Below are 14459 nucleotides of genomic sequence, written 5' to 3'. Positions count from 1 at the left end.
TAAAATGATCATTCGATGCAAATGACAGTCTGTCAATCTTGTTTCATGCATACTAAATTATTAATACAACATAACTTTGGTATTCATAAACACTCTGATAAATCTCACCTTTGTAATTGCTAGCCATAGAGGATCATTTTTAGCTCATATTTGGTATGTATATAAATACCAAAAAGAGCTTATATGGTGAGTCGGTGGCGTCTGTATGTCTGTATGTATGTATGTATGTCTGTGTGTATGTATGTATGTATGTATGTGTGTATATGTATGTATGTGCGGATGTATGTCCGTCACACGCAAAGGCTCTGTTATAGCTAGCCATAGAGGATCATTCTTCAAAACATTAAAGATGTACCTTAGAACAAAAATTACAGAGCCATACATATGTGTACATGTACTCTACCAATAAATATATATTTTTATTTAAACAGAAATTATAGATTTTTACAGGGGACAAGATCCGTGCATTATTAAACAGAGGGACAGAATTCGTATTTTTGTTATTGATTTTTTTTGTTGTCTTTTGTGTGTTGCCAGCAAGCCATGCCAGAAGTCTACTCTCTAAAATGTTAGTGATAGACCCAGAAGAAAGGATATCAGTTGATGATGCACTGCAACACCCCTATATTCATGTATGGTACGATCCAAGTGAGGTGGAAGGTGTAAGTAAAATATTGATTGGATTCCCCTTCTTATTCCTCATAGAATGGATACAGCTATCTTTTATATACACTAAAGATATTGTACTGCATTAACTATTTTCAAGTGTATATATAATGTTGATTTCACAAATGCATCTGATGAATTGACAAGAAATTAATCTCACAGCATTTTCTGTTCTGATAAATGCTTAAGGTTAATTTGAAACTCTACATTTATGAATAAAGTATGAATATTACACCACATTTTACACAATAGATGCTGTTTTGACAAGCATAATAGTTGGTGTTTCAATGTGCTTTGTGGAGTAGAACAAGAACTCGCAATTGATGCTAAAACAAACAAAAAAGTGAGAAAAATGCGATATTACAGCTACTGTACCTTAAAGAGTCCATGATGCACACTGTGATTGATGAAAAGATTAGCCATAATCTGCTACAAACATTGGATTTGATGATAAGATCTGATATTTATCATTGATGAGTGACTTTGATTGGTTGGATTTGATGATAAGATCTGATATTTACCGTTGATGAGTGATTTTGATTGGTTGGATTTGATGATAAGATCTGATATTTACCGTTAATGAGTGATTTTGATTGGTTGGATTTGATGATAAGATCTGATATTTACTATTGATGAGTGATTTTGATTGGTTGGATTTGATAAGATCTGATATTTACCATTGATGAGTGATTTGGATTGGTTGGATTTGATGATAAGATCTGATATTTACCATTGATGAGTGACTTTGATTGGTTGGATTTGATGATAAGATCTGATATTTACCATTGATGAGTGACTTTGATTGGTTGGATTTGATGATAAGATCTGATATTTACCATTGATGAGTGATTTTGATTGGTTTATTGATGTTTCAGCCACCACCACTGCCATATGATCACAGCATTGATGAAAGAGAGCACACAGTTGAACAGTGGAAAGGTTAGTTTTATAACCCTTTTACTACCTTGGTTTGACCCAAACCCATTGTTATCAATGGTGATTGTGGACCACTTGAAAGGGAATTAGGGGTGAACACTGAGGTTGAAATTACATGAAACATTACAAGTCTGACATGAATACTGTCAATGCAACTGAACCAAACAAAAGACTTTGTGAACAGAGACTTATTTTGATAAACATTGATATCAAAAAAGTAATTATTGATATGAGTTATGTAATGAGACACAATAAGTTACAACATCAGCAGATCATTGAGTGTGAATACCACAAAGATTTAGAAATAAGTTTCAGGACGGATCTCTACCAAGTAGAAATCTAGGGACAAATAAATGAGAGACCGCCTTCCATCCAAATGTCTGTCTAGAGTCATGATCCAAATTACCCTGAACTTTTCCAGTTATACTCTACATGTACATGAGAACTGTATCATGAGATATAGCTGTCAGTTTGTTGTAATTCATATGGATATTTACCTTTCCAGAGTAATCACTAGGACATGTCTGAATCGGTCTTTTTTAATCATAATTATTTACTATTTCCATAAAAAGGTGCCAATTTCATAACAGATATCTTTCTTGTTGCGATGATCTTACATTTTCAGAGTTAATTTATAAAGAGGTGTTGAATTTCGGGAAACCACACACGATACCTCCGCATATCTCTACAAATAACCAGGGTAAGTTATCGTTCATGTCTTGCTGTACATCAGCCATATTCTGCATCAATACAGTGGAAATATTTAGCAAGAGACCCCTACAAAACTACGGTAATAATATTTTGCATACCCTACACCCCCTCCTCCATACCTCTGTACCCTAAACCCCCTCCCTCCACATCTCTGTACTCTAAACACACTTCAACCACCTCTGTACTCTAAACCTCCCAGTACCTCTCTGTTCTCTAAACCCCCTCCTACCACATCTCTGTTCTCTAAACCCCCTCCCACCACATCTCTGTACTCTATACCCCTTCCCTCACCTCTCTGTATGCTATACCGCTATGACCCCTGCAGACCTCCCCTGTTCATACTCTATATCCCCTCTCTGTTGTCTGTACCCCATACCACCACTTCTATAAACCGTACTTGTACAGGTACTTTGCCATGTTGCCTTCTGTGGGTCCTTTGTCAGCGTGCTTCTTTTATACGTGTTTCAAAATAAGATTTTACAATGGGTACAATTAAAGCGGTCAGATCAGCTGTAGACATCACTTTTCATACTGTTTGGTGTGCATGTGACACTATAACACCCCTTATCTGCAGTCTGTGTTCTAATTCGTCAATTGATAGTCACGTGGGATGCATTCTTTTTGTGCTGATCCATGTAACCGATGTCACATCAGGCATCATTTGTTGTGCAGAAGTATTGCAAACCTGTCGGGAAAAACTTTTTCTTGCCGAACCACTCCAACATTTTATGCGCAACAAGTTTTGTAGTATGGTACGATCTTATGCATGCCTACAGATGAGGTGTGTTATAAAACACATATTGACTGGGCATGAGGGTGACAGCATATGTCTTTAACCCCTCGTGCCTGTGAGTCACCTCCAAAAACAGACTGTTTTTTTGGGTGACTCACAGTCCCTCTGGGTACAGACGTATGCCGTTGCCCTCATGGCCAGTCAATATGTGTATAATGTCAGTTCAGTCTCAGTCACTGATGGATAGTCAAGTTCTAGAAAGACCAGTTTAATGGTCATCATAGTACCTGTTTGACTTTTGCTCAGGTCCGCTTTTGAGCTGTGGCAGTCAGTTTGCTTCATTTCTGTACTTTTAAAGGAACAGTCCTCAAATCCCGGCCGGTTACTCACATTTGTATTTTGACTATTTATATGACACAGATATATGTGAACTGATTCCATTCAAACTTTATACAGTAACAACATATTTTAATGTATACATGTACATAACCATATGTCGCAATACGATCAAACATGACCCCCATTGTGTTATGATTTCTTCATAAGTGGAGCTGTTTAGCAGTCTTTTAATCAGTGACATAGCCCCTGTTGGGTCCTGTTCTGACATAGCCCCAATTAATAATTCCTGTAGGATTCTGTTATGACCCAGTCCATAAAAACTTATTTCCCAAAGAGCTTATTTGACACAGACTGCCAAAAAAGTGATATATAAGTTTCTTGGTGACATAAAAGTATGTCCCATAGAGTATTTGTACTTACTGAACCCAAAACATTAAACACTATTCCCAGTGAATAATTGACTCAGGTCACAGAACTGTTTGAAATCTTTCCTGTAGACTTGTTGGCTGGATACAACCAATAAAATTTTTGTCTTACTTTACCACTCTACCATAACCTATATTCTTTTTTGTTTTTCACAGATGGTGAGATGGAACATGATGGCCGCGGTGCAGCGGCAAACTGTAGGAGATAACAAATGACAAACAAACATAAACCCTTGACTGCAACTAGAGATAACAAGTCAAAGCACTAAGATTTGGTATCCTAGCAACAAAATTTGCTGTTTACAATTCAAAACAAAGTTGATCAAGTATATTCATGTGAGACCTCGTATGTTTCTCTTATAGAAATTAAAATGACAAATCTTGTGTGGCACTTGCAAGTGAGAACTTTTAATTTTTGGCTTCCCAAACTATCCACTGTATTCAGTCTTCCTACAGTTCTGTCGTGTCTCGTTGCTCCTGCCTCTTAAAAACTGTCATACAAAACACCAAGCAGTTTATGTTACAGATTTGCACCTCTCACAACCTCATATGCATACACCTACCAGCAAATTTTACTTATTCCAAGAGCAAGTATTGGAAATTTTGAGAGTCTAAATATCTGTACCCGAGAGGCACTCTGCCTTAAACAAAAAAATACTGACATTTCTTGAAAGTATTACCAGCATAAATTTGACAAATATGGATAAAGAGAAACGAATGCATTCATGAGTTGGTAAGCATGTCCCGTACAGATACTTCTGTCTTTAGGTGCAAAGTTATTACTGGCATAGCAGTAATTTGATGTGACTGGAGATAAACATAAGACATGCACAGTGCACTGTAATTTGCAACTATTTTCACAACTACTAAAATCTGATAACTACAATGATTATACACATTAACTGTCAACTATTAAAAAAGAAGTTTGACTAACAATATAGGAGCTAACATATTAGATTTTTGCAGTTATTTCCTATATGTTAAACATTTAAACACTTTTTGTAGATGTGTACATATACTTTTAGTATTGTTTTTCAATCAACATGAACTTCTAAAGAGGTTTCATGTAAACAAACTTTTTCACCTTTAATTTTGGGAGATGCCATGGCAGTAGTAGTTACCATGGTGACAGTTTTGTCTACATTTATTTTCTTATTTGAGGTCTCACATGAAATCCATAAAATTTTGATCTGTAGGAACCATCAGGGAACCTCTGCAACTTTCTGTCAAAGTTATTGCTGAAATTGTCCAAATTTGTCAACTGTATTTTATTTTTTATCAATTGCAGTACAAAAAAAACCAGATTTTGTCACATTCCAGCAACAGATCCTAGCTGTCTGTCAATGGTAAGATGAAGTCGTATGAAAGCATTACGCTTGCTTTGCTGTCTCTGTCAGAGAGTCCAATTTTCAGATATGCAAATAAGTGTGTGCACCAATCAGCTGGCAGCATTGAGACATACCGCTTTAGCTTTTAGGAAAAATCACAGTAATTTGCCAAGCATATGATTGCATTCTAACCTGTCATAGATCTCTACCAATGAAACAAAATGTGTTTTTGCATGTAGCATTAAACAACACTGTATTTGTCACAGTACTGTCATGTTATCAAATGAAATTTGTAAATGATGTTTTTCCCTGTAAATGTACTTAGATATTGTCAATGTTAGTATGGAAATTAATGCAAGATATAAAAGTTGGTGCTTTTATAATTTACCATGTTTTGTCTGACAAAAAAAAGTCAGAATGTGACACAATCTTTTAAATGATATAATATTTGTGAATCTAAAGTGATTGTTTTGTGCTGTAATAAATTTTACGGCTTGTACAAATGCAGAGCAAATGATAAAGGGATCAATGAGTAGGAAATCTGGGAGGGCTGGAGTTTAGATAGTCACGAGGGCTGGAATTTCAAAAATTGCAAAATACTTGCCTATGTAAAGCACATCTGTATATGTTGGTAATGTTTTTGTCTGTATAAACCAGAAATTGATGACTAATTGTGAATTTTTTGTCTCTTGTGTCAAATTTCTTTTTATTTTGTCATATCATGTAGTTTTCTAATCTGGCTTCATCGGCAAAGTTCGACAATCAGAAAATTTAATTTTGGAGCTAACTATGTATTACTTTCAAGGTTGAATGGTGTTTGGCATCATCCAGACATATTCTGCTATCCCATGAAGTGCCCATGGAATGGTCTTATGTACCACAAATATTGTAATCTCTATTAGTGGCCCCCAGACGCAGTATCTTCATCTCCATGGTCATTTATTGCTCATATTTGCTGGATGATAAACAACTAAAAGTAAGAAATTTGCACTTCTCAAAAGCTTGATTGTCAACTTTTTACCACCTTTCCAAAGATTCCCAGATCTCAAAGTGTTTATGTGAATAAAATATGTCATACCTCCTTGATAGTCACAATGAGATAGGACCCCTGTTTGCATAACATTGTGAGCTTCTTTTGAGGAGAACCATTTCAGTTTTGTTTATTGTTCACTATCTGTATATAAATATATATAAATCTGAATATAAACTGAGACCACTGCTTCATGCTGTCTGGCTCACTACGACCAGCCATGTCTGGCTCACTACCACCAGCCATGCCTGGCTCACTACCACCAGCCATGTCTGGCTCCCTACCACCAGCCATGCCTGGCTCACTACCACCAGCCATGCCTGGCTCCCTACCACCAGCCATGTCTGGCTCACTCCCACCAGCAATGCCTGGCTCACTACCACCAGCCATGCCTGACTCACTACCACCAGCAATGCCTGGCTCACTACCACCAGCCATGCCTGGCTCACTACCACCAGCCATGCCTGGCACACTACCACCAGCAGTGTCTCACATGGTACAGTAAAGCCTGTCTAAACCAAACCTTTTAGAGATTGACAAAAATATTTGGGTTCTTTCGATAGTTTGTCCTGTTTGAATTGTATCCAGAAAAAATGTCTGTATAGACAGGATTTGGTTGAGATAGCTTTGTAATGTGCCTGTCATCAGTCTGTCTGATTAGTTGAGCTGAAGTGTCAGCCATAAATCGAGGATTTACCAGCCATGCAAACATTTTGTTCAAAATACCTTCGTGAATGCCTCCGATGTATTGATTCAATGTTATTTGAAATGCATATACAAGTGAAGAAGACCATTTCATGGGCCTTGTAAGCAATTTTGAACAGTAAAGACACACTGTTGATATCACATTGGTGTGGTGCCATCACCGACGTAATCGGTACAACATTCATTTTTACTGTTTCCTGTATTTCTGACATTGTCACCAGATTTGGAAATCAGTCCTTAGCTGCAGGAAACCTTTCAAGCTCTTTCCCTTTGTTACATTCTCAGAGATTTTGCTGGTCACATGTCTTTTACAGAGAAATGATTGTGTTTAGTTTACCAGATTTACAAAAGAATGTAATTGACAGGGTCCATACACTCTTTGAAATCCTTGAAAAGTCCTTGAATTTTAATGTTTCCTGAAAAGTCTCTGGAAATGAAATTGAGTCTTGGAAAGTCTTGAAAAATGATCAGCCACTGCATTTTTGAAAAATTACTAAATGACAGGTCAATGATATCACAAGAATAATGCATAAAATAATATATAAAAATGATGTAAAATGATGTATCGTGAAAACTGTACCTGGGAAATGGTTTTTGGTCCCAAAAAGTCCTAGAAAATTGCTGTTACAAGTGCTTGAAAGTCATTGCATTGACAGGGACTTAGTCTAGCATTGATGGACCCTGGATAAGCCATTCAGATGTGCCAGTTGTCGGTGATGGAAAGATAGATATGGTCTACCAATTACACACAGCTATGGGAAGAAAACTGTATGGATACATTCTGATGGACCAACTGGCAGATATGATATCTATTTCTCTAACTTACTGTAATTTTACTCAACCTCTTTTCTTACAAATACTGGTTGTATGCAGAATTGTTTGGTCTGTGTACAAAGACTATTCCATAATGAATTTCAAGATACCAGAATGAAAGCATGGCTAAAGTATTTGTCAATTGTCATGTCTGATAACTGTGGAACATTGCATACTGAATGTTTTCATTTGTCAAGCATGGCATTGTGAGTGTTTTCAGTGCATTAAACAAAGGAATTGACCATGCAACGAGCAGAGAAAACTGTGTGGTCATAATGCATGTGTAACATACTGCCATATGCATCGGAAAATGCGGTCTTTTTGAAAGTGCTGTCGAAGAACATGTCAGATCTTATCCACTTGTAACCTTAAATATTGCCCAGCTTTAAAAAGAATAACCACTTCTTGACTTTACAATGACATAAATTGCATCTTAACAATAATTAGTGTAAAACAGGAAAAATCTTTTAAAAAGTTTGGATTCTGTCATCACCCATCTGCTTGACTTTGTAGATATGCAATACACCATTCTCTATCTTAGTGACTTCTAGATCAGAAATGTGCTGTAATCTCCTAACTCAAAATCTACCACAGTACATGTCCAAAGAAAAAAAATGGAAAGAGGGTTCAATGTGTGTACTGTACACTTTGTCAGGACAGAGTCCACAGATAATGTATTTTGTGTCTTTTCTTTCACATCCAGGCTTATCAGCTTGGCTGTATTTAATCTACTGTCCAAATTCAATGCCATCTTTTCAAGCAAATGTTATTTACGAGCTAAGTTTTATTAATAACTTGCCTTCAGCAAGACTATGCTGTATGTCATGTAGCATCCACATGTATTTGTAGAAAAAAGTGAAACACAAAAAATTGTAGGAAATCGAGTAGTTCCGATTTTGTGAACAAGATTTTGTTTCCATTGTTTGAGAATTCTGGTCACTAGATAGAAGAATGTATAAATATGTCAACAATAATAAATGGTTTCCCTGAGAGTAACCATGGTGATGTGTTTATTTGTGTGTAACCATGGTAATTGAGGAAAATGTTGGTGTGTCTCATGTTGTTTATTTGTATGAAAGCCTCAGTAGATGGTTCTTTTTGCTGTCTTATTTTGAACACTATCAAATTTTTCACATGGACTTCTTTTCACATACCCACCAAAGGCTACGCTATGTACCGTAGACTTCGGTTGTATTGATCATCCCTGAGCTAAAAATATAATAAAATTGGTGCAAATTTCAATTCTAACTGCTTGTTTCAAAATGCTGACATAACCACCATGCCGTGATTATTCAAAGTGCTACAGAGGCAGTGCCTCGGAAGATCATATCTGATTTACTTATTTAAAGTAATTTAGGGAGTCGGAAACTGAGGCTGTTTTGTAGTTGATTGGCTGATTTACTTATTTAAAGTAATTTAGGGAGTCAGAAACTTAGGCTGTTTTGTAGTTGATTGGCTGATTTACTTATTTAAAGTAATTTAGGGAGTCGGAAACTGAGGCTGTTTTGTAGTTGATAGGCTGTTTAGAAATGATGCAATAATGATAATATTCAACCACTCAATAAGCCACAATTTTCTGTGACACCAGAATTGCAACATCTGTGTTTATACCATAGTTTTGCAAACATCTTTGGGTGAAACATGACCTACTCACTATTTTAGACTAAAATTCTGAAAATAATGTGAAAGAATAACACTACTGAGGCAGACTGAAGGTTTAATGACAAATTCACCACAACTTCAGTAGTGTGATTGGTCAAGTTAGTCAATTTATTAAATTTTTCTGATTCCAATTCAAAAAGGGCCGTAGGAGTAATACTTACACTTTCAAATGTCCATTACACCCACTTTTTCAGTCCTGCTTTGTTCGGTTCCGGTCAAACTCTCAGATTAAAGAAAATGATCAAAATCTCCACACATTGACAATTCAATGCAGTATCTTTAATAAGTCTATTTTCTCTGTCTGTATCTGTAGAGGCAAATTTCATATGCATAATTATACAGCTCCCAAGATTTGCACTGTCCAGTAACACAGGACAAGTCTGGTAACAGTACTGCAGAATATACATCATCTAAAGCTTGTGAAGCAATCAGTTGCTAGCTTGGATAACTCCACATTGTAGAACTGTATTTGGATTGACTATCAAAATAATGATAATCTAATTAACCTGATTCAAATGATGAAAATGGTCTTCCTGACAATAAAAACAATGACAAACCAGCAAGGGTCATACAAAGTCCTTTTACCGGACAATTAAAAGATATGTATATAAGATACATTTTCAGAGCAATAAGTTTTTGCACATTCAGTAAATAGCTAAATGCAGCAACAGCACACTTTAAGATTTCGCCCAGACTATCACCAAGGTTATCCAAAAATGACAATAACAGTTGAAGCAATCAGTTCATAATTGAAAACATCTTGGCCAATACAAAATGTGGTACTATCATGTAATCAAGAATATTAGCTATTGTCAGTGAAACAACTCGGCCACATCGATGCAGAGGGATGAGACATTTATTCATAGCTCACTCGATAACTGCAAGTGTTTGCCACACAAATACCAACTCTTTGAGGGCGCTGTAACATGACAGCCACAACTATAAAGTATAAGAATGCTCACTGCAAGAAATGGCCCAGCTCAAGTAGCCCAACAGTAGGGTCACCCCTAGAAACCCCTGGGTGTCATGTCATTTCTGCTGTCTCTTGTGTTTGCCATTTTACTAATTATATTAACTGTATTGAAAATATAAAACATGCTTCCAGGTATCAAAATGGTTTTGCCAACTATTCTAAACATTGGCTGGCTCCAGAGATGACGGTTCGTAACATGTACCTGTGAGGCTAAAATGTTTTTAGCTACTATAGACTATAGTCTATAGAAGCTATTGGGATGGGTATCCGTCCGGCGTCCGTCGTCAGTCTGTATGTATGTATGTATGTATGTATGTATGTATGTATGTATGTCCGTTTGTGAGGCGTCCGTCCACTCAAATATCTTGAGAACCGCAGTACTTACTGATTTGATATTTGTTGTGTAGATGAAAAATATGATTTTGAGAAACTATTTTTTTTAATTTTTTGATATTGTTGAAAATAGGCAAATTAATGCCAAAAAAGGTGTTTTCGGTAAAAAATTTTCTTCTTCATAACCGCTGGTCAGACAGCTTTGTTATTTGGTATACAGGTCCCTAGGGTTAACCCAACTTAGACTTGTTCAAATTGTGATGAAATATGCAAATCTGTATTTTTAAGGAATTTTTTTGTCATTTTTGGTCAAAATTTGACTTACATTGTATGTAATTCTTGTACTGTATAAACCCTATCAATTCACCCAGAAAAAAATAATTAATATGATTTTAAATAATTGAATTAATTAGGAAATCATCAAAGCCAAAATAATTTTAGTGTAGAATTATCAGAAAGTTCAACTATTTTTGACAGTTCATAGTGAAATGCTTACCATCTTGGAGGATTAAAACATGTAAAGGCAACTTTCCTGAATCCCAACTTTGACATATTGTGAACCATCATTTATTGTGCCCTGTATGTTATCTAAAAGAAATTGCTCAAAATAGTCAATAGAGATAGAGATAGAGATAGAGAAAGTTCTAATTTCCATTTATGGTTGACTTGGTAAGGATAAAATAAAATTACTTTTTGAGGAAAAAAATAGAGTGGTCAATTAAAAGAGTGGTCAAAGTGATAGGGTTTTTATGGTAAAGCTGGGCTGTATAAAAATTCCTCATGTGCTATTTATAGCAATTATGCAATCTGTGTAAACAGTGCAATGAAAGTGTAACATGATTCCTTATAATGCTTTTGATGACCTTGAACTTCTTAAGTTTCAAACCTTTGTCTCTTCAGTGTGCTTTCTCTGAGTATGTACAGTCTCAACTTATTAAACAGAACTCACAATGTTAATCAAAGATATCCACCTTCTTCATCAATACATGTGTCACAAAAGGTTATTCTCTACATAACTCAACAGAGCTCTGTCAACTGTTGAGTTGCTTGTTCTTTCAAAACCGCTGGTCAGACAGCTTTAATATTTAGTTCACTTGTCCGTAGGATGACCTTAGTGAGATAATTTCATACAGTAAGGAAATACTTAATTTTGTATCCATGTCTATAGTAGCTTCAGGGACTTTGGCCCTATGTTTCACAGATGTGGTTGTGGTTCAAACATGTACGGCTTGATGGAATTTCTTTTTCAAAGAAGTTATCTTTTCTGACAGTCTGAAATATTGACAAACTTTGAAAGCCAAAACGACTTGTTTGACTATGAGATCCAGAGAATAATGATGACCATGAGCATAAAGGCATATTTGTTTATACTCTGCCGATCTATTTGAATATGAACAAGCGACCTAGCGGCCGATATAGCTCCGCTGTGTTTATGTAGAGAATAACTATTTTTGAGACATGTTGATGATGAAGAAGGGTGGAAATCTTTGATAGCTCGATGCAGTGGCCAGAAAAAAGTGGCTAAAATAAGCTGCAAAAATACGCAATTGAAGATTTCATCATACTTTGAATGTATCACATAGGATCATCCCTCAGAACATGTCAACCAAAGCTATCTGATGAGTAGTTTTTGAGAATAAATTTTTTGACCAAAAATGGCAACAATTGCCTCCAAAAGTAAAAATTGCAGATTTCATCATAATTTCAAAAGATTAAATTTAGTTCATCTATAGAAACCTGTATACCAAATTTCAAAGCTGTTAGACAAGTACTTTTTGAGAAACGCATTTTTTGACCAAAATAGGAAAAATTGCCCCAAAACTACAAAATTGCAGATTTCATCATAATTTCAATAATTATCATTTAGTTCATCTGTAGGAACCTGTACACCAAATTTCAAAGCTATCGGATGAGTAGTTTTGGAAATACACATTTTTTGACCAAAAGGGTAAAAATTGCCCCAAAATTACAAAATTGTAGATTTCATCATAATTTCAATAACTATCATTTAGTTAATCTGTAGGAACCTGTATACCAAATTTCAAAGCTATCGGATGAGTAGTTTTGGATATACACATTTTTTGACCAAAAATGGAAAAAATTGCCCCAAAAATACAAAATTACAGATTTCATCAGACATTCAATACATATTACTTAGTTCATCGATAGAAACCTGTATACCAAATTTCAAAACTATCAGACCAGTACTTTTTGAGAAATAAATTTTTTGACCAAAAATGGCAAAAATTGCCTTAAAAATGCAAATTTGCATATTTCTGCACAATTTGAACAAATCTGAAATAGATCATCCCTAGGGACCTATGTACCAAATATCAAAGCTATCTGACTGGCAGTTTTGAAGAAGAAGATTTTTAAAGATTTTTTTACCAGAAATGACAAAAATTGCCTTAAAAATACAAATATGCAAATTTCGCCACGATTTGAATAAATCTGACTGAAGGCACCCTAAGCAAACTGCATATCGGACAAGCGGTTTCAGAGAAGAAGATTTTTTTACCAAAAACACCAAAAAATGCCCCAAAAATACAAATATGCAAATTTCACCACGATTTGAACAAACTGAAGTGAGGTCACCTTAAGTGAACTGCATATAAAATTTCAAAGCAATTGGACTTGCGGTTTCAGAGGAGAAGGCAATTGTTGACGGACGACGACGGACGACGGACGACGACGACGACGGACGACGGACGACGACGGAAAATCAACCTATTTGATAAGCTCCGCGTCGCTGACAGCGGAGCTAATAAAGATCGAGTCTTTAAATCAATTACCAACCAGCTGAGTCTGATCAAGTGCGCACAGGAGGCTCAAGATGAATAACAATAAACAAATAAACACAAAGACAAACAATGAGCAAGTCTACAAATAATGTAAAAAAGAAATAATGAGCCAAAGCGGTAGAGACAAACTAAAAAATATAAACAGATTGCAAAAGGTATATGACAAATATGTTCAGCAGAGCTACTGTGAGACTTAATCAGTGTATGACGGCAGAATGGTTCTCTTTCTTTCTCATTTACTGAACACCTAGGGTTGCAACAACAATCCATTCAAATGCTTGGAGTTTTAGCACTGCTCAAATGCCTTCAGAACAGTACTGGTAGTACATTACACTGTTGCTCAATCTTTGAAAATGAAAAAAAAAGCGGGAAAGGCGACCATGTTATGACTAAATTGACTGGCTTTATTGTCAACAAAGTTAATATTTTTACAAAATCCCCATTTCTTAGCTGGGTTAAACGTGATACAAATGTTTTATGTAACGGGTTTCATAAAATAACATAATCAGCATTTCAAAACTATGTAAAGCATTCAGTGTGTATCGTATAATAAACAATTGTCAAGCTAAATGATTTGCAAAATCATGGTATACATGATGACCTTCTTATAAAAACTTTGATTAGACCCAAGATGGTCTAAGGCATTTGATACTTTTGCTGTAAAGTGAATTTTTCTATATTTTTATTCTATGAATGCATACTATTAACTTGCCAAATGCTTTAGGTCAACTCAGTTCAACAATTGCACACTTGTCCTCTCGGACTTACACTGCATCAAAACTGACAAATAATGTATTCACAGATAAAATTGAAATTTTTGATGAAAAGATGATTGTTTTTATAAAAAGAAAACGTGATTTTTTCAGAGTCAGTCTATGACACACAAGGACAAAGCAACAAAAACTTTGAATGTTTGTTTTCCCAGTTTACCGCAATGTGGGTTGCTAGATGAAATCATTTAGGCTTAGATGACACATCTATGTTGATCATATTACATCCAATAC

The 14459-nt window shown here is 35.6% G+C and overlaps 1 protein-coding gene across 1 annotated transcript in view; it reads left to right on the top strand.

Annotated features, from left to right (window-relative positions):
• Window positions 1-8678, top strand: part of LOC139123142 (stress-activated protein kinase JNK-like) — a 35007-nt gene extending 26329 nt beyond the window's left edge. Inside the window, exons 9-12 of the mRNA XM_070689169.1 lie at window positions 538-662; window positions 1542-1605; window positions 2228-2302; window positions 3967-8678. Coding sequence (XP_070545270.1) covers window positions 538-662; window positions 1542-1605; window positions 2228-2302; window positions 3967-4019 — 317 coding nt within the window. The 3' untranslated portion in view covers window positions 4020-8678. The remainder of the gene's footprint in view (window positions 1-537; window positions 663-1541; window positions 1606-2227; window positions 2303-3966) is intronic.
• Window positions 8679-14459: the final 5781 nt, after the last annotated feature.

This window comes from Ptychodera flava, chromosome 22 (assembly GCF_041260155.1).
Source record: "Ptychodera flava strain L36383 chromosome 22, AS_Pfla_20210202, whole genome shotgun sequence".
Lineage (NCBI taxonomy): Eukaryota > Metazoa > Hemichordata > Enteropneusta > Ptychoderidae > Ptychodera > Ptychodera flava.
This window is presented reverse-complemented; position numbering and strand designations above follow the sequence as displayed.